Genomic DNA, 25,226 nt, shown 5'->3' with positions numbered 1-25,226 from the left:
GTGGTCTGAGCTGAAGCAATGACAATAGGTACAGGGGGGTCAATTCAACAATGAACTTGCCAGCGCTAGGTGGTTGCTAGGTGAACAGTGTGGTTGGAGAGGGAAGGGTTTAGGATGCTTTGCAAGTTCCTCTCTTGGTAGATAACATTAACTAGCAGAAACAAAAGAATAGAAGACAATGTGAGAAGAGAGAGTAGTTAAGGTGAATTCCATTCAAGTGGTACCTGTAGAACATTCTGGTGGATGGTTCACCTGAACTCAATTGGAACTCAGGAAAGCAAGGCTGGAGGTATGGAGTGTAGAATGACCAGCATATGGATGGCAACTGAAGTCATGGAAATGCGGGGGTTGAGTCAGGAAAAGCATATAAAGAATGAAGCGTGAGTAGACAAAAATCAGCACAGGAGATGCTGAGGTGCAATGCTCAGATCATGGACAAGAATTAAGACATCCTGGGAAACAAGAAAAGGAAGGGTTTCAAGATAGAGGGTAGCTGGTACCATCAATAGATTCACTGGCAGCGATACAGTACAAGACACCTTTCTTTTTCAGAAGTCAGCTGCATCAGCCCAGGGTTTCAGAGTCCTGACTTGTAAAATAGCTTGTGGTTCGCAGCTGACAATGAGCTCAACGTGCACCAACACATATATAACTCTACCATGTCAGTGCTCCTCAGACTTTAAGGTGGATATGAATCATTGTTAGGCTTGCTGAAATACGAGTTCTAAGTTAGTAGGTGTGTCGTGGGCCCACAAATTCTGCATCTCTAACAAGCTCCGGGTGATGCTGATCCTAGCAGTCCAGGAACTCCACTTTATTGCAAAGTGCTAGACCGGCTAATGCACACACAGGCTGCTTTCATAGGAACACCACATCCAGATGAAAGGCGCTTCTAGTCTCAGTTCTCTTTGTGATTTGCGATGCCATTGAAGACAAGTCGTGAACACAATGATCACGCCATGTCATATGAAGTTTCGTAAGTGCACTGGTTAGCTTTTCTTGCAGAAGGTAACACATAAGGGAAATCTGTAAGTTGTTTTCCAATATTTGAAGGAGATCATTTTAGTTGTTTCACAAGTCAGAACCTGGACTGATGCATGGGAGTTCTAGGGAGGCAGATTTGCTGTTTGAACTGCTCAACAGAATCCTGAGCCAATGAGTCGTGTCTTCCCTGTCTGTGAATGTTTTCAGACAAAGCTTTGAATGTAAGTGCTGGGAGAAATCTCAAAGATCCTCTGGTTTAAACTACTCACTGATTTAAGAGATGAAGAAAAGAGGTTGAGGTTTATATGTAACACACAGGTTACACTGTAAAACCCGTCAATGCACTGAAGAATTGATGACCTCAAAGGCCATTTTTTTAATGTAAATATTTTTTACATTCATAAACTGGAGCAATTACATATAATTATTAATTCCAGGGACCAGTTTTATAGTCAACTTGTTAAGCAAACAGAAAGGAAATTTAGTGGCTTTTTTCTTGGGGGTTTCTGAGACCTATCAAGAATTTGCATCTATAGGGCGCCTGGGTGGCTCAGTCGTTAAGTGTCTGCCTTCGGCTCAGGTCATGGTCCCAGGGTCCTGGGATCGAGTCCCACATCAGGCTCCCTGCTCGGCGGGAAGCCTGCTTCTCCCTCTCCCACTCCCCCTGCTTGTGTTCCTGCTCTCGCTATCTCTCTCTCTGTCAAATAAATAAATAAAAATCTTTAAAAAAAAAAAAAAAAGAAAGAAAAAAAGAATTTGCATCTGTAATATCAGGGCACTGTCCTGGTAACCTAAGCATAGTTTACACATGCTTCAATAGCTACAAATCATCTCATTGACCAAATGAAGACTTCAGAGATCTTAGAAAAGTAATTTGGATATTGACTTCTACATGTACGTATTTAAAATTCATTGAGAAATTACTAGATGTGAGTTAGGCTGGTTATTGAGGTTACCGATGAATTTATTTCTATGGGATGAGTGTGGGACTGATGGCTGCCTATGAAGTTTGAGGGCTGGGCTAAAAGGTTCAAGCCATTCCTTGTTAAAGTATTTAAGTATCTTCAGACTAAAAGTTGATCAGCGTAACTGTGGGGTGACGAGTTGGCATATCAGTGATTTTATGTACCCATCATCAGACCTGATGGAAGTAGCAATAGTCTGGGGATCGAGGGTAGAAGGTTTCATGACCTGCTTTGATTCCAGGATTTTGCTGGGCACCTATGGTTTAGGTTTTTTGAATAGATACTGGGTAACACCTTTGATACAGTCCCAGAAGAAAAATAGAGCTTGCTATATAGAAAGAATGAAGGCTTTGTTTATTCATAGGCTAATTTTAAAAGCAGATGCATGTGCATGCAGAATAGTTTGCCTTTCCCATGAATGGAAACCAAATATGTACCTCAGGATTTTCTTCAAATGTTTTTACATGCCCGTGTGTGATGCTGAGCGATTACTCAATCCTGTCACATTCTCGCTTCCTGACTCCATCTCCGGCTGCGAGAATTAAGATGAAAACTTTCCACAAAAGTAATCATTGCAAAGTATTTAAGTATCTTTGGATAAAACATAGTTTAAAAACAAATCACTATGGTTTATTACTGTGCCAGTCAAGACTACAAGACTTATGTCTTACTAACAATTTGTATGCCGTTAGTCCACAACGATGATACAATGTATTGTCAAATTAGATAAGCCTTCCGTAACACGGTAAGATTTTCACTGAGCACATCATTCACACTCTGCTATCAAAATGTAGGATGGTGATCAAAATTCATTGATTACATTATTGTGTTTTCCAGAAGACTTCCAAGGATAGTCCACATAGAATTGGTCAACTTAAGCCTTTTCATTATCTACTTTTTGCTTAAGGTCAGGTTCTTCTCACACCGGGAAAGTACAGTAGCCCCCGGGCAATAGCGTACTGACACACTAAGCTGGAAGATACACGCTCAGCATCTGCCCTGATACTTCTGTTCCAATGCTGGCAAATCAAGTTCTCAGATCACAGCTTTAGGACTGAAAACAAAGCAAATCAAACTCCAGCCAATGAATTATTCATGTAATTCTTACTCTCCTTGTAATAGATTTCCTTCCTGATATATGTGACCTGTAGCTGTTGATCTTCCTTCCTGATATATGTGACCTATAGCTGTTGATGAATGCTTATCTGAAATGAAGAGTGCCAGCCTGGAAATTGGGAAGATAATCACTACCATAGGTACTATCTTTAAAATATTAGCATCTGGATTAGGAGATATTAATGTTCTTCCTTGTTCGAGTTAAATATGGAAGAATAGGAATATGTCTTATTTTACAGATTTTGGAGGGTATTTCTTCTCAAAATTTATCTATTGCTTATTATTATTATTATTAAATATATAGACATTTTAGTTCTGTAAGAAACTAAGTTATTTTGTACAAAAGATATTTTATATATCTCTTTCTATCTGGGGATGTCATTGGAGTCTGTCGTATATCATTAAGTGCAGCAGAAACTTACTCAAATAACTGTATTAAAACTGATAATTATTTTGGGTAAGATCTCTTTTGGTTAACAGGAAACTCAGATAGTATTTAGTGAGCTGTCATATATTTGACTTATATCGGAGGTGTCAGTTAAGGGCTTAATCCTAAACTCTTTTAAAAGAACTAAATTTTGTACTTCTTACTAAAACATTTACTTATTGGGGCGCCTGGGTGGCTCAGTCATTAAGCGTCTGCCTTCAGCTCAAGTCATGATACCCCAGGGTCCTGGGATCAAGCCTGCATCGAGCTCCTTGCTCCGCAGGAAACCTGCTTCTCCCTCTCCCACTCCCCCTGTTTGTGTTCCCTCTCTCACTGTGTCTCTCTCTGTCAAATAAATAAATAAAATCTTTAAAAAAATAAAAATAAAATATTTACTTATTAAATGGAGTTAAGATCCATTACAAAATTTATGATAATTTGATTTTTTTTTCCTAAACGGGAGATTAAGAAGTACTCCTACAAAACTGTTCTAAATTCAGCTTAGAAAATTATACTTTTCCCCCTGAGTTTTGTGGAAGACCTTATCTTACAACAAAAGAGAATAGAGTGAAATCTCAGTTTTCTCTACAAATGGGCAGACTATCCACAACCCACCTAGTACTGAGTAGTGTTAATACCTTTTTAAATTAAATTTGTAACAAGATTTTTTTTTAAAGATTTTATTTATTTTTTAGAGAGCGAGCGAGAGAGAAACAGCATGAGAGGGGAGAGGGTCAGAGGGAGAAGCAGGCTCCCCGCTGAGCCGGGAGCCCGATGTGGGACTCGATCCCAGGACCCCGGGATCATGACCTGAGCCGAAGGCAGACGCTTAACCATCTGAGCCACCCAGGCGCCCTAAACCTGTAACAAGATTTAAATACAAAATAGAAAAGCTTTCATGGGGTCATACAATATTTAGTTAATAAGTAGAAAAATGGAAATAGCTTATTTCAGTAACAAAGAACAAAGATTTAAGGAAAAATTAAATTATTGCTGGAATCGTAACAAATTTGCCATATTGAAATACTATCTAATGTCAGGATAATAGCAGTGAAAGAGAGTCGGATTGCAGACAAAAGTCCAACAAAAAATTCATTTGCTAACAACACCCAGTGAGAGACATACTTAATGCTATAAACTTCAGAGGATGAGAGTTTAAGAATAAAAGAGCAGCTTTATGGTGAGGCTTAGGGTAATTCCCATTCTAATGCCTCTTTCTGAAATCTGCATCTGAGCATCATCAGGAATACGGCTAACTTTGAAGAGTAGCAGTCAGAAGAGGTCGTGTTCTCTTTTCTCTGCTGTGAGTAGAAGGGCAAGGGAAAATCGTTTCTGGGGAGATTTAGATGAAACATGGAAATTGAAAAGTAGAGACTGATGCCCTCAGATGAAAGTGTAGCCTCAAGGTCTTCACACTGAGTGATGAATCAGATCTGAAACTTATTTTATCTGTCCCCTTGTCCCACTCCAAGAAGAATGGATATAGACTGCCGCCAGAGTGAATCTCAGCAAAAGACACTTTGAGAGAGAGCTGAGCAGAATTCTTTCTTCAAAGGTTGCACATTCCAAGTGCTTGCAACCTCCTTCCTCCAAAAGAAACAAAAATAAATATTATGCAATATTTAATCCTCAAACTGTGGTTCCGTTTGGCAAAGAAGGTTTAGAAAAGTAAAAACGGAATCAAGAATTTTCTCTTGCTACATCAGAGTAAATAGTAGCCTGGACACAAGCTATACATTATGTAAATGATCAGAAAAACGTTAAAGGCATGGAAATTATGCAAATAATCTTATGTTTAAAAAATAGAGAAAGGAGGGAAGGAAGGAAAGGAGAAGAGAAGGGAGGGAGGGAGTTAAGAGAAGAAGGCAGGGGGAAAGAGAAAGAAAGAAGGAACAAAGTTTGGAAAGAATAATAATCTAAAAAACAGATGAAAATTTCCCAAAGTACTTCATGATATAAAAAGTTTATTAAAATATAAATATAATACATCATTGTTAAATGTTTTTATATTAATTAAATGTTTATTAAAACAAAGCAAATAATATAATTAACACAAATGAGCACGATTGTTGAAGAGGTGGGATAAACTGTCAGCTTATTTCTTCTTCTTTCTTAACAGTATATTAGCAGATAATGATTGAAATAAAAGCAATGCTTAGCAAATGGTCTCGAGCTTTTAATGTTTTCAACCACATTTTTTTCACAACTTTAAACTGTTTAGAAATATTTTGTGTTGGGGCGCCTGGGTGGTTCAGTCGGTTAAGCGTCTGCCTTCTGCTCAGGTCATGATCCCAGGGCCCTGGGATTGAGTCCTGCTTCAGGATCCCTGCTCAGTGGGAAGTCTGCTTCTCCCTCTGCCCCTCCCCCTGGCTTGTGCTCTCTCTCTCAAATAAATAAAACCTTAAAAAAAAGAAACATTTTGTGTTGATGGAACATTTTCTAAAGTATATTTTTTTGTTCTATTTCCGTTTTTTCATCCATGATTTCAAGTGAAGGTATGTATGATAGTTTTACTAAAACATAGCATGTATGACCTCATTTAAATGAAATAATATATATCTATTATTAGTCAACTATTGCCAAATAATGTTGCATACCAAACACCCTCAAAATCACTGTGACTTACGACAAGAATCTTTCTTTTTTCTTTTTTTTTTGAGAACCGATTAAAAATATGTATTTTTTCCTGTTATTTCATAAACATTCTCTTGTTCTGTGGTTTTAAAATAGTTACAGTCATTTGTTAAACAACCAAACCCAAACTTTCTGACCCACCTCCCCTCTGCATACAAGTAATCGTGTCCTTTCTTTGCTTTCTTCCTAACTTCAGATTCTCATCCTTAACTTCATTCACTCAACACCCAGGCAGGTTACATATTCTCCTCCTGGGCTCTAGAATGGCTTTCAGTACAGTGAAGTAATCTAACTGGTAATTCCAAACCATATATATGTCTTCCCTACCCGACTTCTCTTTCTTTTGTGAGATGTTCCTCCTTTTCTTCTGGGACCCCACACTCTCCCAGGGTTCCCTCTGGCTGCTGCTTCTTTTCTGTCTACTTTTTTGGATTGCTCTTTTGCCCATCTTTCAGTGACAGGTCCTCCTGGCTATATTCTTTTTTTTTTAATTTTTTTTATTGTTATGTTAATCACCATACATCACATCATTAGTTTTAGATGTAGTGTTCCATGATTCCTTGTTTGTGCATAACACCCAGTGCTCCATGCAGAACGTGCCCTCTTTAGTACCCATCACCAGGCTAACCCATCCTCCCACCCCCCTCCCCGTTCAACAAGAATCTTTCATGTCTCACCCAGGCACTTGTGGGTTGCCTGGACTCAGCAGGAATTGACTCCATGGCACCAAGTGGGTTTAAATCTGCACCAGGCATCTTTGGGACCAGTGACCTCTCTGGAGCATATTCTTCTTGTGGTGATGGCAGGAGTCAGAGAGAAGCAAACCCAGCCATGCAAGCACATTTGAAGCCTTAGCACATGTCACAGCACTTTAATCCTGTTGGTTAGAGCAAGACATATGGCAAAGACCAAATTCAAATGGGAAAATATATTCCCACTACCATTAAGCCAAGGTGAAGGTGTCAATGTTGAATATGACTACAGGCGATGGAACTGAGTCCATGTATCACACCACCCATTCATTTATCTACATACCTATATGCATAGATAGAAATGGTTTGCACTACGGTGATAGAATTGTAGATGACTTGTTTTTTGTTTTTCTGTTTTTTTTTTTTTTTATTATTCCTTGTTTGTTGTCTTTTTTGGAGGGTATTTCTAAAATATTGCAGTGTATGCATTTATACTTTTTAAAGATTTATTTATTTGAGAGAGAGAGAGAACACAAGTGAGCAGTGTGAGGGGCAGAAGGAGAGGGAGAGAGAATCCTGAGCAAACTCCCCAATGAGTGAAGAGCCTGACATGGCTTGATCTCATGATGCTGAGATCATGACCTGAGCAGAAATCAAGAGTTGATGCTTAACAGACTGAGCAACCCAGGTGCCCCAGCATCTATAATTTTTTAAAAACAGCTTTCTTGAGATGTAATTCAGATGACAAAAAAAATCCACCCTTCAAAGCATATAATTCAGTGGTTTTTAGATAATCCCACATCTATCACCACTAATTTCAGAATCTTTTTATTACTCCAAAAAGAAAACCTGAGTCCATTTGTAGTCACTGCCCATTTATCCCTTTCCTCCAGCCCCTGACAAATACGAATATACTATCCTTCTCTAAGGGTTGTCGATCCTGAACATTTCATATAAATGGAATTACATACTATGTGACCTTTTGTGAATGGCTTCCTTTACTTAGCATTGTTTTCGGGGTTCACCCATATTATAACAGGTATCAGTACTTTATTCCATTTTATTGCCTAATACTATTCAGTTGTATGAATATACCACACATTGTTTATCGATTTATTAGTTGGTGGTTTCTATTTTTTGACTATTATGAAAAATACTCTCATGTACTTTTGTGTGTAGGATTTTCAATTCTCTTGAGTATATGCCTGATATACTGATTCATATGTTAATTATATGTTTAACCCTTTAAAGACCTGCATAAATTTTCCTGCATGGCCACATTTTATAATCCCCCCAGCAACTTATAAATGTTCTAATTTCTCCACATCTTCACCAACACTGATTATTGTCATCTTTTTAATTCTAGCCATCCTGGTAGCTGTATTTCATTGTGGTTTTGATTTGCATTTCCCTAATGACTAAGGCTTTTGGCCATCTTTTTATATGCTTATTGGCCATTTGTATGCTTTTTCTTTTTCTTTTTTTTTAGAAATGTGTATTCAAGTCCTTTCCTCATTTTCAATTGAGTTATCTTTTTATTGTTGTTTTAAGAGTTCTCTATATATTCTAGAGAAAGGCCCTAGTCAAATATATGAATTGCAAATATTTTCTCTTAATATTTGGTTATCTTTTATTTTTATTGTGTCCTTTGAAGCATAAAAGTTTTAATTTTGATGGTGTTCACTTTATTTTTTCTTTTGTTGCTTGTGCTTTTTTGGTGTCATATCTGAGAAATGACTGCCTAATCTAAGGTCATCAAAATTTTTTCCTGTGTGTCTGAGTTTCATAGTTTTGTCTCTGACATTTGAATCTTTGATTCATTGAGTTAACTTTTTGTATATGGTGTTAGGTAAATTCCAAATTCATTATTTTGCATGGATATCCAGTTGTCCTAGCATATTTGTTGGAAAGAATACTCTTTCACCACTGAATTATCTTGACATCCTTGTCAGAATCAATTTACCATAAATGTGAAGGGTTATTTCTGGACTCTCAATTCCATTTCATTGCTCTGTAAATCTAAACTTATTAAATTTACCACAGTATTCCTATAGCTTTGTAGTAAATTTCAAAATCAGGAAGTGTGAGTCCTCCAACTATGTGGTTGTTTTTCAAGATTTTTTTTCACTACTTCGGGTGCTTTGCATTTCCAAATGAATTTTAGGATCAGGTTTCCAATTTCTATAAAAAAGCTCATTGGGATTACATATGTAAATTTTAAAAATGATAGTTATTAATCTTAAAATAAACTTCCTGCGAAAATACTAAATCTCTTCCTTAAGCTTTACCTAGACTTATACTGAGCAAAATTCGCTGTAAGGGCTTGGCAGTTATGAAAGAAATTGGATTTGGTGTAGATGGCTGTGTAAATGCTGAGGTAGAGTACAAAAGCATGGAATTAACATTTTGACAGACAGGAGAGGGAGTTATTAAAATAGGTAAGTGCAGGAACAGTGTTTGAAAAAGAGAACACAGCCTGGGCTAGCATATGCAAGAATATTGGTGTTTACAGGAAACTGTGAGTATTCACTAGAATTGTACATGGGGCTTGATAATGCAAAATGAGTCAAAGGAGGTAAACGAGGTAGAGATTATGAATCATCAATTGCTGATGTCTGTATTTCACATCTTAAAGACTCTTAAATTCTGACTCACAAAAATTAATTATACTATAGAATGTCTCCCAAATATGAATAATACCTAAATAAATAATTAAATGTCCTTAACTTGAATAGAAGTGATAACTAAGATCTGGTTGGTAGAAAACTCATTAACTGGAAAACCAAACATGTAGTTTCAGAGCACTGCTAAAGAAGAAAATCATTATGTCACTTTAAGTGACAAAGAATGTTCTTGTCTGCACGCTGTAATCATGGTGACAGGTGCTCCAACATAACCAGTAGACTGGATTGATTACAACTAAAAAGTACCCAGATCTTATGTATTAACTCCTTCATCTGTAAGAGATATTTAGAATCTTCAGGGGTCCTGATGTCATATTCATTGCTGTATTTTAAAAAAAAATATTTGTTTGTTAGACTAGGAGTCTGAGAAATCAAAAGGAGGGCAGGTAATTATAATCAATAGGACAATATTTATAATTGCAATATTCCTGGGAGCATGGGAGCAATGGCTTAATTCTAGTGGGAGTCAAGGAAGGAAAGCTTTGCTTAGGAGTGGCATTTGAACTGAGATTTGAGAAGAAGCTAATGAGATAGGTAAGCACAGGAACAATGCTTCAAAGAAAGCACAGCGTGAGCCAGCACAGAGATGTGGGCAAGTACTGATATTTTCATGAAACTGTTAGGTGTATTCATTCACTGGAGCTGTATGTAAGGCTTGATAGTGCAAAATGAGCAGAAACAATGAGATTATAATAAATTCTGAGTGCCATACAAAGAATTATAATTTAATCTCACAGAGTTCAATTGTAAATTTTCCACCCCAGTGACATAATCAGATTTGTTGGAGGGACCCCCCCCCACTTCGTGGTGTGAAGGGTGGATCAGAGCGGAGTGAGATCAGGGGCCAGAAAGCTGGGGAAAGAGGAGTGGGCAGCCGAATGGTGGTGAGCCATGTGCCTCTAAATCAGGGCAGCAGCTGCAGAAATGGAGAGGGAGACGCAAACACAACAGATTTTTGGAAAGGTAAAGCTAATGGGACTTGCTGATTGATTACATATGAAACATGAAGGAAAAATAGGATGTAAAGCAAGAGCTCGAATATATTTTCAAATTTCTACTCCTTCTTATGAATGTAAAGGATAGTGATTATTTATGACTTTAAATGCATTTATAATATATAATTAAAATAGATTAAAATGTCAGAATCTTTTTAGAGATAAGGGTATTTCATTATATTAAATATATGATGTTAAGTGAGACTTATATTTTCTGCCTCTCCTTCAACCCGATCACAAGCTTAAGCAAATGCCCCTGGAGAGAGGGATGCACTGAGAATAACAAAATCAAGCCAAGGTGTTTTCACAGTGTAAGTTCTCATTACTTTGTCATTCATACCTTTCCAAAGTATATTCACCTATTGCTAGTTGAGAAAGGGAATGAGATATAGAAAATGAAAACTGTAGACGTGAAAGCCTGCCTCATGCCAATTAAGGATTGTTCTTTTATTTTAATAAAAACCACAAAGTAGCAAAACAGTCCATCTCAAGGGACAAAGGGCACAAATAAAAGATATCACATATAAAACAGTGGTGGTCAATACAGACAATATTTTTCTGGGATTCTGAAAAATTAGGGTCACATGTGCCATTAAACCTGGGCTGATTTTTTTTTTTTTAGTCAAATACACAGTAAGGTCTATGAGTGAATAAGCATAAAGCAGTTAGCTCCCGTGCTCTTCCCACTCACTGGCAACAGCATGTGGGACTACCTTCATAGAGCAATTTGTTTTGGCTTTTAATATTTTATAAGTAAACAAAACATAAATATTCAAAAATAAGAGGGAAAGAAGGTGTTCCATTCAATGGTTGGAGGCGCTGGATCATACACGAGTTACATAGGTCATTTACTGTCAGATTTAGTAGAGTCTCTGTTATGCTAAGGCGAGTTGTAAACTGCGCTGTATTTTCAGTGGATCCCAGTGAAGCTATGTCTAGCAGGCCTCTCCAGGGCTGGACAGAACCATGAAAAGGTAAGCCAGTAAAACAGCATGTGTATGTTCCTTTTATTTATTTATTCTCCACTTGGTTGGGTGCAGGGTAGGACTGCCGGGTGGAAAAGTACCCAGAAAGGGGACTGCCCAGACCTAGAAGGAGGAGTCTGCAGACAGCAGGGCCCTGGGCCCTAGCCTTCTGGACCAGGTAGAAAGGCAGAGACAACACACAAGCCCTGAATGGAAACCTGCACCCGAAGGTGAGGAGCCACACCTTTGAAGTGTGCTATCTAAGGCACGTTGAGTCCGTGTCCCTGATCAATTCATGCTCATCCCACTTAATATCTACCACTGAAAGTGAAGACAGTGGGAAGTTACAAGATTTTTTTTTTTCCAGTTTCGTACTGCCGTATAATCGATTGCTAAGCATTTCAAAAATCACATAAAACTTTCAAGTCGGGTGCAATTTAATTTACCAGCAATCAGTGAGAAAAATAAAACCACTCCAAAACACCGGAGACAAGAGACAGGGAAGCCTCAGTGCTTTTCTACCTGTCTTCTGAATTGGCACAGACCTTTGCATAATGGAAATCATGGTTTACACGGAACTTGATCTCTTTCACTGTCTTGGAGTTCAAGAGACAAATCTTGTGTGCACATGCATGCGTGCACACACATATACACACACACACACACTCTGTTTCTCCCCAAAATAGCCACATTTTTTTTTATTTGGTGATTCAATACATTTTTAATTCAAATAGTCACCACATAAACCTAGGCACAACATTAAGCATTGTACAAGCAAAGTATTTTACTGATTTTCATTTCAATTGCTGGAAAGTACAATAAGTGAATTGGTTAAAGGATATACTTCTGTACATAAAAATATCCATGTATTTATACAAGGGTATGGAACAGAGTTTAGAGATAATAAAACCAGAACATCACAATAAATAGGATGTCTTCCTACAGGACAGCAGAGCACGCTTTGTCAGTAAGCTATCCAGTCTCTTTTCAAGGTGCTTTTTTCTTCTGAGCTAGGCTCACACTCCCCAAAAAAGGGCTAGGGTTTAGTCACGACTGGATCTGAATGCCTACGTTCATATGTTGCTTTTTATTTGCATCTCCAGTAACAGGGGTAGAAGATACGATCATTTATTTTCAAAAAGTCTTGGCAACTTATCAAATTCTATTGATTTCCCACTTCGGTATTTTAAAATGCAGATTAATCTAAGCTCTAGCACCGTATGAGAACGAAATACATGTATTTTTGTCAGAGCAACAATATTTTATATCATCTTTGTTCCTCTGGCTATAACAATTCTGTTTAGAAAAATTTACCACGCTAAAAATAGTTGATCTAGGTTGTCATAAAAAAAGAATATTAAATACCTTTGGTAAAAATAGATATATTTAACAAGATTAGAAAAGCAAACAGTTATAATGTCAAAAGGAGAATATAAAAATGTACACAATAAAACAAATAAACCAACTTATAGGTAAAGTGAAGATAAGGCCACTCTTCTTTTCAGGTTTGTGTCTTCCAAACCATGAATGTAGTTCTCTTCTTCTAAATGGTAGAAATTTTAGTAAGAAATATGGAAAATCCAGTCTTTCCTATCAGCATGACACAAGTTTGATTCATAGCAACATAGTTCCTTTTTAAGAACCAAATTTGTAGAACATAGGACACTCTGGTTTATATATGTGAATCTAAGGAAACAGTTCCATATTTCTGTGATTTTAGGCCCAGGACATGGAGCTTGAGTTAAGCAAGGCAACAGAACCAGCTGCTCATCTGCACACAGTTTTTCTCCTGTACTGACATTAGCCTAAGCCGTATGGAGACAGCCGATACACAACACAGCTAGCTGAGTAAGGACATGGTAACTCTGTAACTAGCTAGCGATGGGCAACATTTCATTTTTTTTCCCACGACCAAAGACCTTTTCTCCCGTCCTTTGGGCCTCCTCTCAAAAGAGCTGTTGCACAACTTCTAATTCCGTTTGGTGTCTCCTCTTTTAGAACACTCTGTAACTCCTGAAGATGAAAGGTCCCTGAAGCAAACAACTGAGATTAGGGATGGGAGATAATGCACAAGTTCTAGAACAGATCAGCCAAGAGCCTCACTGCTCTGGGAGAGGCTGCGCGTGAGGATGTGGTTATCCTCCTGTGTGCCCTCTGCACACACAGTCACACTCCTCGTGGTGCTCCAGGGCCACGTCCGTGAGAGATTTATGCAATCCCCGCACACCACTCTTTGGTCTCAACTGAAGGACCTGAAAAGGAACAATGTATAAGCCATCTTTAAAATCAGCCAACATCTGTTAACTTCTGATTTCATGGACAAGAAAAATTTCAGGAAAGACTCTTGGGGCCCAACGAAGACTCTGACAAAATTTTGACTTTTTCCTAGTGAAGGCATCATGAACACACTCCCCCACCCCTCAGAGAAATCCTAAATGATCATCATCCTCTCACGAAAGGAAGGACGTTTTAATACCAGCCACTTGGAAGGATGCTGCCTCCGCACACAGAACAGTCCTTACGTTGAAAGTCTCACTGCGTGCTCTGTCTTTTACGCCCCTGATAATATGGCAGAGAATTTCACCCTGATTGAGTATTCTGAAACCGCTACTGCCTCGTCTCTTTTCTGTTTGTTGGTTTCTTTCACTCATTCATTTTTTCACACATGTAGTAACAAATATTTACACTTGAAGTGATACAAGTATTGCGATGCCGTGGAAGGAAACACGATCACTCTACAGCTGAGTTTGCTCCATTACGCCACTCGTTAATTTTCTTGGCTACGCTTCAAGTCCTCTATAAACTTGATGAGCTGGATTAGATGTACTTCATAGACATCAGCCTCCGTCACAGCTAACTTTGTGCAGCTGGATCCTACTGTGCAGTATACGGAGGCTGAGCGATAATAACGATGATGCCTCTATTAAATGAAGTTAATGTGCAGTCTGGCTTTTTAACAAAAACATAGCAAAACAGACACCGATACTAAAGATATTTCTTCTTAACACTGTGACAGGAGGACACAGCTACGTATTCTGTAAAAGATTATCTGAAGTATTTGGTAAGAACTACCTATCCAATGTGTATTTGTGCCTCTTCTAATAGGAACAATAACGTTTCAGGAACTGTGTTTGTTCGGATTATGAACAAAGACCAGAGCACATAATAATACGAGATCGTCTAGTTTCTCTGCTCTCTGGGTAGGACAAAGATAACTTCATAGAGCAACTTCGAAAAGATACCCTTCCTGGAAACGTTCTTTAATCCAAAAAGGCACAAGTCAAGTCTTATGACTGTTCCATTTGCAGATTTAAAAGAGACAAGGAGAGAACGTATACCACATTTGGAGTATGGGGTCATATCAAAGGCTAATCAGCTAACATTTTTTGAATGCTTACTGGGTACCAGGCACTGTAATAATGTTTCTACATACTTTAACTCACCAGAATTCTATGAAGTAATTCACAATTATTACCCTGATTTTACACATGAGTGAACAGAAGCTTTAGAGAGAATAGGGACATAGCCAGTATTTGTACTTTGGCTGAAGATAAATTATTGAAGTCAGAGTGATAGATAATAATTTTATAAAGACTCAGAATATATTATTAGCCATATATTCTACTTATTTAGTAACTTTCTTCCTAGAGAGATAAACTACAAAGTCTTGGAATAACCATGAGAAACAGGAAACTTTTAAAGCAGATTTTCTATTACATGCACGACTCTAGAATAAAAATTACTAAGACGATATTATTTTAACATGAAACTGCTGAATCCTATCTTAAGTGTCAGTACCTGACTTGCTGTTTTGGACAACTTGAGGTGGCATCAAGACTTACTAGGCTTAAGGGCGCCTGGGTGGCTCAGTTGGTTAGGCGACTGCCTTCGGCTCAGGTCATGATCCTGGAGTCCCGGGATCGAGTCCCGCATCGGGCTCCCTGCTCGGCAGGGAGTCTGCTTCTCCCTCTGACCCTCCCCCCTCTCATGTGCTCTCTGTCTCTCATTCTCTCTGTCTCAGATAAATAAATAAAATCTTTAAAACAAAAACAAAAACAAAAAAAACTTACTAGGCTTAAGATACTGGTGCTATCCCTTATCAAACTTCTGGTAAAAACTGTTTCTGGAACGAGGCCGAGAGGCCAGATAAACTGCAATAATGGCCTAGCCAACGTCTTTAATTCCTATCTCCGCTTGTATACATTTTCCCAGTGAGTAGGGGAAAAAATGACTATAAAAGGTAAGGGTTGGAGAAGCTACCATATACAGTCCTAAGAGGCAGCCATGCCAGGCTACGATCCTTACAATCGTCCTTTCCTCTAGAAGTACTTCTGTCAAGATGCAGTCACCCAGTAAAAGTACCCCCAGCCATGATGGCACTTCCACCCCCAGTCTTTATCCACTGATACTTGTGGAGATTTACAAATAGCAGAAGGATCTCAAAATATTCTAGTGATACTAAATCTTAGTTAAGACATCCTAATACATGGGAGGGGGCTTCATTAGGGCTTTCTTTCTTAATTTCTTGCCCAAGTTTTGTTTTGACTTGGGAAGAGAAAAACAGACTTAGAAAATGACCAACAGGTCCCAGATAACATGAAAGAAGACAGTTTTCAGGACAGAGTTTATGACACCGTAAAAGAAAGAAGGCAGAAGCACGTCTCACACGATTTTGAGAGAGGTTCAAGCTAAAATTACAAACCCATGAAAAAATAATCCAGGGAAAAGCTAAAATCAGAGAATGTGGAAGAGATTAGATCAGGTACAGAAAGAACCATCAAGAAATAGATGAACGTATAATACTGCCTACATTGGGCAAACAAAGTGCCATTAAATTTTGGGTGCCACAGAAGCTTGGGGGGGTGGGACTCACGACTAGAGAAAGGCTATTGAATTATATACTTTTTACCCAGAACAGATCTATGCAAGAAGAGTAAGACCATACTTCATGTTACCAATATATATATAAACAAGGTGAAAATCATTAGGCTAATTAAGAATGGAAAAAAGGAACAAATACAATTTTATTGTCAGAGTATCCTATAGATCTTTTTGCCTGAAAGAAAATACTCGTCCTACCTCTGGGCAAAAATTCATTAAATCTTTATTGATCATTTGCCATAATCAAAGCCCCGGGGGGTGGGGTGTGATGAAGATGAGTAAGAGAACAGCTAACATATACTAAGGACTTGAAATGTACCAGACCTGGTTCTAAGTGTTTTGTCAGCTCCTTGAATCCTCCCGATAAGGTATGAGCATTAGGTATTCACTTTACACATGAGGAAATGGGAGGCATAGGAGATGAAGTCATTTGCTCAAAGTCCACGCTGGATGCCAGGCTTTGGAGGGTGTTTTCTTAAGTACTACACTGTAATGCACTCTTTGTTCTTAATTCTCAATTTGGTAAAAACAAATAGAAATCAATAATAATTATGAAAGAGCAAAAATTCTCTCATCAAGATATCTCTAAAGTTCTACACATGCATAGAAGATGGACTAGTTAGGCTAGGATGGGCAGGAAAGTAGGAAGTGTTTCAAGGAAGGGGCAACACCTAAGTTTATACATATGTAAAGCTCCTGTCTTGCTTTCTGAAAAATCCTATTTGGGAGATAGAAAAATCATTAAAGAAATTGGGGGGGGGACAGCAAAGATGGCTTCCAATAAACAGTATCTGGTAATCGATACAAAAGCAGTAAGAATCTATTAGTATTAAGATTATGCTATAATATCAAAACACGTAACAATAACGTCATCCTATATATTATGAGCCTTTTAATTTTCTAAACTTATTTTCAGCGCAATAGTTGAACCCACTTTGAAAATGGCAAAGGAACCAAAACAGGGAATAACTGTAATATTTGTAGTAACACAAGGAATATAATTCAGCTTAATAGTTAGGGAAGCTGGTATAATAGAGACAGATGAAGGAGAGAAAAATTAGAATGTCTAATTCAGTCTTCTCCCTGAGGTGGAATAATCTTCAAACTGAAAACTGGAATAGTAGTCATCAAAAGGAATTAAGGCCCAAAATAGGCTTCACTTTAAATGAGTTACATCTCTAGATCCACATTAATGGTATTCAGTGACTTAATGATTTTAGAACTACTTGAAATTATGTTTAAAAGTAATTTCACTTATTTTTTTTTTAAGAGTTTATTTATTTATTTGACACAGAGAGAGACAGAGAGAGAGCGCATGAGCAGGCGGGGAGGGGTGGAGGGAGAGGGAAAAACAGACTCCCCGCTGAGCAGGGAGCCCGATGCGGGGCTCGATCCCGGGACCCTGGGATCATGACCTGAGCCGAAGGCAGATGCTTAACCGACTGAGCCACTCAGGTGCTCCAAAATAATTTCACTTATTTAGGAGGAGTAGTACTAAACTCAGAACTTACTTCCAAAACATAGGACTGAAAAAAATTTAGGCCTCAGAAATGATCAATGACACCAAAGAAGTAAGCCCTTTTTTTTCAGAAGGTAATTTGTTAACAAAAACTTATCACAGAAAAATTAATGATTCCCACAGAGCATTATAAAAAATGAAGACATGATTGTTACTGGAGATATTTATGAGAAATGTGGAGTATTATATTTCCACACGCACACGCATTAGAGATATTTGTGGGAAACTTGCACTAGGTGGTCACACAATTAGATAAACACCCCTACTTGTAAGTGTGTACATACAGGTCATGCACACATAACCACCCCACCCAAAGACTAAAGAATAATGGAGTGATGTCGTTCTGGAAGAAGGCCATTGAGTTTATAAGCACTTCCCATGGTCTTTGCTCACACAAGAGTTTTATCTGAGATACTAAAACAGATGTCGCATACTCTGTGGCAACTTTCTTAACAACCCTAAAGCCAATGTTATTTGAAAAGAAATCTGCAGGTATAGGACCCAGGAGGATACACTTGACCTAAGGACTGAGTTCCTGACTAAAAGCAAGATGTAGCCTCAGCATCTGGCAAGCTTATTTAAAAAAGCTACTATGACTAGTCTGGGTTTTGTAGCTCTTAGGATGGTGGCTATAAATCCAAGAGTTGTTGGCTAAATCGAGGTCCCCAGATACACTGTATTTAATAGGGACGTGCTTTAGAAAGTCCACCGTGAGGGGCGCCTGGGTGGCTCAGTCGTTAAGCGTCTGCCTTCGGCTCAGGTCACGATCCCAGGGTCCTGGGATGGAGTCCCACTTCGGGCTTCCTGCTCAGCGGGAAGCCTGCTTCTCCCTCTCCCGCTCCCCCTGCTTGCGTTCCCTCTCTCGCTGTGTCTCTGTCAAATAAATGAATAAAATCTTAAAAAAAAAAAAAAAAAAAAAAAAAAGAAAGTCCACAGTGAGATGATTTTAGGTGAGAAAAGATCACTCTCATTTAATTCCAGTTCTCATCACAGCCTTTCACAGTCACCAATCATTTCTAATGCCTGCCTCAATTTTAAGGCATCTTATTGAGTCTTTTTGGAACTGTCATATTAAGGGTTTTTTCTTGACTCTCAGATTCCTGGTTCACAGAGTAGAGGTAAGACCAGGCTCTGAGCACAGCCTGGCTGCAGCAACCTGAGCCACCAAGCTCATGATTATCTCCTTCCTGAAAGGGGAGTGGAGACTGTTCCCAGCACAAGGATCTTTAGAAGCACGGGGTGCAGAAATGAAAGTAGAACATGAATAATGGTGGTAAACAGTCTTTTTTTTTTAATCACAGACTGCCAGTTTGGGATGTGACTGTCCAAAAATGGCAATCTACTGATTATCAGGGAAATAACACAGCTGGGGAAAACCTGAGACGTTATCTTATTTTACATTTATTTTAACTGAGTTTAAATATCCTGTTGATGGTTACAAGTTAATAGTAGATCTAGGATGGATTCCTTGCCTATTGGAATCCAGTGCTTCTGTCCCACTTTATCAGCTGCCAACACAATATTAGTGAAGGGTGGGTCAGCCAAGTCATATAAAGTGCATTTTATGCACTGGGCAGCTTCAGATTCCCTAACAGATTAAGAGTTTTATTGATGTCCTTATGCACATGAAAAATCATTTTATTGATGAAGCAGATATTTATTCTGTATTATTCTTTGGGGTAGTGGAAAAAATACAAAGTAATGAGATGAAGTTATACCGAAACGAAGTCAGAAGGGCCGATTTCGGCTTGCTATAATGTAAACATTCTGTAAAAATTAAGGTTGCCTCATCAAGAATGTTTTGCTTCCTGATGTATGAATGCTACACGATGCTGCTGGAGAAAGGGTGGGCATAACTGGGGATATTCTAGCACTAATGAAAATTTGGAGTAAGTTCTAAGGTTCTCAAGGTCAATAATTACTAGCATTTAGTATTTATATTTTCTGAAAAACAATGATTACTAACATTTAGTATTTATATTTTCCTTAACTCCACAAAATAAAGAGATGAAAGGAATCCATAAGAGGTTTAACGTGCTATTTGGGGCAACAGGAATAATAGGAAGATTGGTACATTTATGAATATGTCTTCTTGGGATTTATGTTCCGTATTGCCCCAAATGGAAAAATAAATATCGAAGATCTCCTTTTTCTAACAGAGACAAGTCTGACTTTAAAATATTTTCCCTTCATATTTTGAAAAGTGTCAAGTTGAAAAGTTTTACCCATTCTTCCCCCCCTTGCAGAACACATTTGCTTTCTGGTACGACAGATGAAAACGTGACGTCACTGACCACCCATGTCATACGATCAGAGGACAAGCTTCCTCAATCTTTAATGCCTGCGTTTTTGAGTTCAAGGTCCTCATTAAAAAAAAAAAAAAAATGAAAACACGAACTATTTTGTCAACCTTATTTGTTCTTTTCCCATGAAGGCTACATCTCTTTTCCAAACAAAAATTCATTTCAGATACATGGTTTTGTTACTTTTCTTAAGACACAGAGGAACCCGAGAAGAAAAGGTCTACCTACCTCATGATATTTTTTAGTGACTTTGCTTGGGACACATTGACACTCATGGCAGTTGTGGAGACAACAGGCACAGTTTCCCCCACAGCGTTTAACCAGGAGACAACCTGGCCAGAAAATGGTATCGGTTCTCTTTAGTTCTTCCCTTATGGACACCGAGAAGTTACGTGGCGTGCAGCTGTACAGTCTTACCTCCTCCTTCAGAAGGTTCAGGTCCACCACTGCATGGCGTAAAAGGAAACAAAGAAAAATAACCTGCTCATGCCCTGAGCCTGAATGTATTTCCTCAAGATCTTTTCAGAGAGAAATCCATTTCACCAATATGCCCAACAAGGTCCCTTCTTACTTTAACGAGGTTTTGGGGGGGCTCTGCAGCTCGCAGTTTGGACTTTCATTTTATAGTCAACAAAGCTTCATTATGACTTACTGACCATTAAAGAGATGCCATTGTGCAATATTAAGAACAGAGCCAACAAAACAGTTGAGAACTATAAATAGGAAACTTTATAGAGAAAAAGGGGGCTACACCTTTTAACCCTCGTAAAAAAGTAAACAAGGAGAGCATTGGAGGGATGAATAGAATGTAAAATGATGAATGCTTGGATTAAAAAACAAATGCAATCTTTAAAGGGATGAGGAGCTCATGCAATTAATGAAGAACAACTTGACAGAAACTTGCTGCCAGGATTTTACATAATTTTTCTGGCAATGAGACTCAGAAATGCAAAAAGGGCATGAAGGAAATGAATTTTTGAGGACAGCTGAGTAGACCATGAGTGAAAAAAATGATACATTTTAAAAGGGCTGAGGTTGCTGAAACCCCTGCTTCCAGTGCCCTGAGTAATTCATAATGTTTGAAATTCAGTTTAACTAGGCTCCTTCAGATTTCTATTCTTCTCCTTCTAAAGCAGGGAAGAGATGTCTACTTTATAACGATTATCTCTATTCTTTTAGCAAGGTGGTTAACTATGTAGTGTTTTATTCTTTAAAAGAATACCTAATTGTGAAGACCAAACAAAAATATCCTTTCATCAGATTGTTGTAGGAAATTCTCAAAGAATCTTTGTTTTTAACTACAAAATGATACTTGCCTCAGTTAATTTATATCAAAACAGCATGTCATACTTCATATGAATTTATATAAAACATGAATAGTACTTAAGTATCATATCCTATAATTTTAATGCCTGCTTTATAACTTTGCCTTTTTCCTAGAAATAGTCAAATAATAGCAATTCCAATAAATTTGAAGAGTTTTGGATAGCATACAATGCATCAGAACTTTTTCTTCAAAAAGAAAGATTTTATTAAAATTTGGAATATTATCTAAATAGAATAAATCTGGTTAAATACTTTTCACTAATATTGGAAACAAACAAGAATTGCAAAAAAGAGACAAATTTTCTGGTTAAAGAGGGTTTCAAGTAACAATAAGCACTATGTACTCCAGTTTTAAAAATTAAGTGTCAATATTTGAAAATAATTTTAAAATGACAAGGTGATTAAGAATCAAATGCTTGTTTTCTTGTTGCTTGTTTTACAATTCTTCATTTACTTGTCCATGTGATCAAGTTTTTCTAAAATGTCAAAGGAAGCCACTGTAAGTATTTTCAAGAAATAGAGGATAAATCATGCACATGCAATTGTCAATTATAAGCACATGTCAACTATACGGTTGACTAAAACCTTGGTCAAGTATAGGGAAACACCAAGGAAATGCTAATTCCATAGGTTCATTTCAATATCTTATTTAGCTAAAAAATTACTTTTTTCCAACTAAATAGAAAATCACTGTTTTGAGTATTTAAAGATTTCCCTTTCATCTGAAAAATGATCCCGTGAAAGGAAAGCTTTTAAATATTTAAGAGGAAATGAGTTCATTCTTTTGAGTGCCATAAAAGACCAACTTATCTCTAATAAAAGTAATGAGATAATTGAGTTAAATGATGTCACGTATTTCACCTGATTTCATTCGGCTGAACTAATAGTATATGCACGTACTGCTCTTTCACTGTTAAAGCTGTATATGAGTTTATCTGAATCTTTTCTCTAGAAGTTAATATCTAGGCAAGAAGGGTTTAGAAAGTAGAAAACATGCACATACATACAATACAAAAGCCAGTTGCCAAGATTTTCAATGCTTATTTAAGATTTATACCTCTTTAGAATGTGAATGAAGCTCTCAGCTTTCAAAGGATATTCATCTACCTCAGTTTTAAACACACTATTTCATGGAACTAGAAAATGAGACTGTATACGTTCACTTTAAAATGTTTACTTAACCATAATAAAAGGTTAGATAGATTTCCCCAGTGAACTGAGTTATGATACCTGGTACAATGTGAAAATTTAAACACACTTGCAACTTAGCTTCCACTCATTTATCATGTTTGACACAACAGTCAAAAGTCCTTTTTAAGTACTGGGTAAGCTTGACTTAGAAAATAAGGTATTTTCTTTTTCTGCAGTATCAAGGTATGAATGAAAACCCTAAGCCAGAGGAAGAAAAGGAAAACACAAACAAAAACACTGAAAAACCTTAATGCAGTACACACTACAAATACAATTAGGGATTTTCAATTTGGCGTATCTTATTTGAAATATAAGCTTCCTACTCCCAAGGCTTCAAGCTCATCTAAGCTTCATTAAAATACGTCATGTGACTATAATTTGATGTTACAAATTCTCCAAACATTGTGCAGAACTTCTGGGCAAGAAAAATGAAAAAACAAAAAACAACAACAACAAAAGAAAAATATCAAAAAAGAGAAAGATCATGTCCAACACATACACACACACACACACATACACACACACACACATATATATATTTTAAATAACTTAACTATAGTCTTATGGAGGTTTCCCTCTGTAAAATATTTGAAAAATAAAAAATCAGTGTTTGGGTTCTTTATTTTCTTTCTGAAACTACTTCCTAAGACAACACATGCATTAGTTTGCCTTTCTAAAAAATGAAGATTTTGAGTATGGCAGCAATTAAAGTCATTTTTCCTAATGCAGATTTTCTTGTTCAGATTCACCAATATTGCAAGTTTTACTAAAAAAGCTAATACTGAAAAAAAAATCATGGATACACTTTGCTTCATTAGTTGCTCATTCTTTTAAGATATTCAGGTCAAGGATATTCTATTACTGTAATGCAATCTGAGGGTGGTCTTTCTAAGATGAATGTGGTAACATTGTGATATGTTTATTCTGTGGAAAATCAATTTCGATGTCTAATTAGAAGCTTTTAAATGTTTTACTCCTTGTTCCTTTGTAGAAAGACTCTTGGGAGGGGAGTTGGTTTTGTCTACATAGCTGTTATCCCACACCTGCATTTTAGTTTATGTAGAGTTCCAAAAATATACACTGCTTTTCTCACACTTACTGTATGCTTAAAAAGTTAATAGTTTTGGCAAACTGCAAAGGGCTTCAATTTGGAAAGTGCTAAATGAATATTTGAAAGATCTGGTTCAGTGCTGGATGCTTTTAAATACAAGCTAGCCTCTGGCCAAATCTTCACTGAGCACCAGGTGGAGAGGTGCAGGCACAAAGGCATGGCTAGAAGGGAGATTTTTAGGCTCGAATCCTGAGATCAGCTGTCAAAAGCAAGATCTGAGCTTTAGAACCTGGTTTACTCCCTTTGCTTTTTCCAGATCAACATGATAATCTACTTCAAATCTAACAAAGGCTCTATTCACAAGTGTTTCAGCTAGCCTTGCAGATCTTCATTTTCCTGTTCCTAAGTGGGAGGGAAGGGAAGTGTTCATAAGTTATTCATCAAGTTATTCATCAAGATCAAATCTTATAAATATGTAACAGCTTTCAGCATCTGGACAGGATTCGGCTGCCCATGTACTTGAACACCGATTTCAAATATTGCTGAAAGGAAACCACGTCTATTGGCATAGCAAAATACCATGGCTGGGCAAGTCTGGACATGACCTGCTGAGATTAAAAAGCCCTTGATCCAGTAGGGTTGCAACTCTTCTCAGGAAAGGGCAGGAATCGTGTTTCTTTCTGACAAGATTTAGAAGACAAGTCTGGTGCAATCTGCCCTTGTGAATTGCTCAAACTAACGAAATACTGTTCCTTCCATATAAATTCTCCAGACTGTCATTCCATTCTCTAGATCTATCCTGTTTCTGAGAGCCTGAAACAGATTCTGTGAGTGCATTATAATTAGCCAGTTATTTCTATTACTGTTTCATTTGTGTCTGATATGGATACTTTCCAATTCTAATGTTACTAGGAAAATTAGCTAACCTTAGGGAAGACTCGGTTAATGTTATTTCCAATTTCTTGATCATATGGAATTAAGTTTAATTATCAACACTTTCACTCTTGAAGGGAGATACGCTCATAGGGTCAAGTGATCATTTCAGAGGCAAATTTATAGGGAGAAAAATTATCATGGTATGGGTACCCTTTGGTTATTCTTTTCTTGCTCTGAATCCTGTCTTGGAAGCTCCTAATTCTATCTTATGATGAACCCCTGTTATTTTCCATATTATTTATAGAAGTTTGTAGGCTTAGGAGATGGAAATTTATATAACCCTGACCCACGGGGACATGGCAGGTGATGATTTTTATTACTTTCCCTTTTCTAAGGCCCAAATCTGGTTTAGCACTAAGGTAATCTCTCTTGAATCTCTAAATCAATATACCCCAAATATTAGATTTGAATGAGCAATGATTCTCATGAAACATAACAGCGGACTTCATCAAAATGATATTTTTGAACTGAAGAAATGGCAAGAATTTTCAGCAAAGGTATTCCTTTTAATCTTCCAAACCCCCTGAATTACAGTTGCTTCTTTTTGTGTGCATTCT

The 25,226-nt window shown here is 37.5% G+C and overlaps 1 protein-coding gene and 1 long non-coding RNA gene across 5 annotated transcripts in view; both read right to left on the bottom strand.

Moving 5' to 3' along the window:
* Positions 1-2,859: 2,859 nt before the first annotated feature.
* On the bottom strand, positions 2,860-3,461 carry LOC118022210. The gene is made up of 2 exons (XR_004682413.1): positions 3,131-3,461; positions 2,860-3,094 (listed from the first exon to the last, which is right to left on the bottom strand). It is a non-coding gene; the product is annotated as an uncharacterized LOC118022210 (long non-coding RNA).
* A 7,468-nt stretch (positions 3,462-10,929) lies between these two features.
* PDGFC (platelet derived growth factor C) overlaps positions 10,930-25,226 on the bottom strand; it is a 201,148-nt gene continuing 186,851 nt past the window's right edge. For 2 of the 4 annotated variants that reach the window (XM_035022836.1, XM_035022837.1), the window contains exons 5-6: positions 20,394-20,611; positions 10,930-13,714 (exon numbers count right to left, since the gene is read on the bottom strand). In XM_035022836.1, the coding sequence (XP_034878727.1) occupies positions 13,598-13,714; positions 20,394-20,611 (335 nt within the window). In that variant the 3' untranslated portion in view covers positions 10,930-13,597. The remainder of the gene's footprint in view (positions 13,715-20,393; positions 20,612-25,226) is intronic. The other 2 variants (XM_035022838.1, XM_035022839.1) reach the window with 2 other exon arrangements.

The sequence above is a fragment of the Mirounga leonina genome, unplaced genomic scaffold (genome assembly GCF_011800145.1).
Source record: "Mirounga leonina isolate KUSES-001 unplaced genomic scaffold, KU_Mleo_1.0 Mir_176, whole genome shotgun sequence".
Taxonomy (NCBI): Eukaryota; Metazoa; Chordata; class Mammalia; order Carnivora; family Phocidae; genus Mirounga; species Mirounga leonina.
Note: the sequence above shows the minus strand (reverse complement) of the source record. Positions and strands in the feature narration are given on the sequence as shown.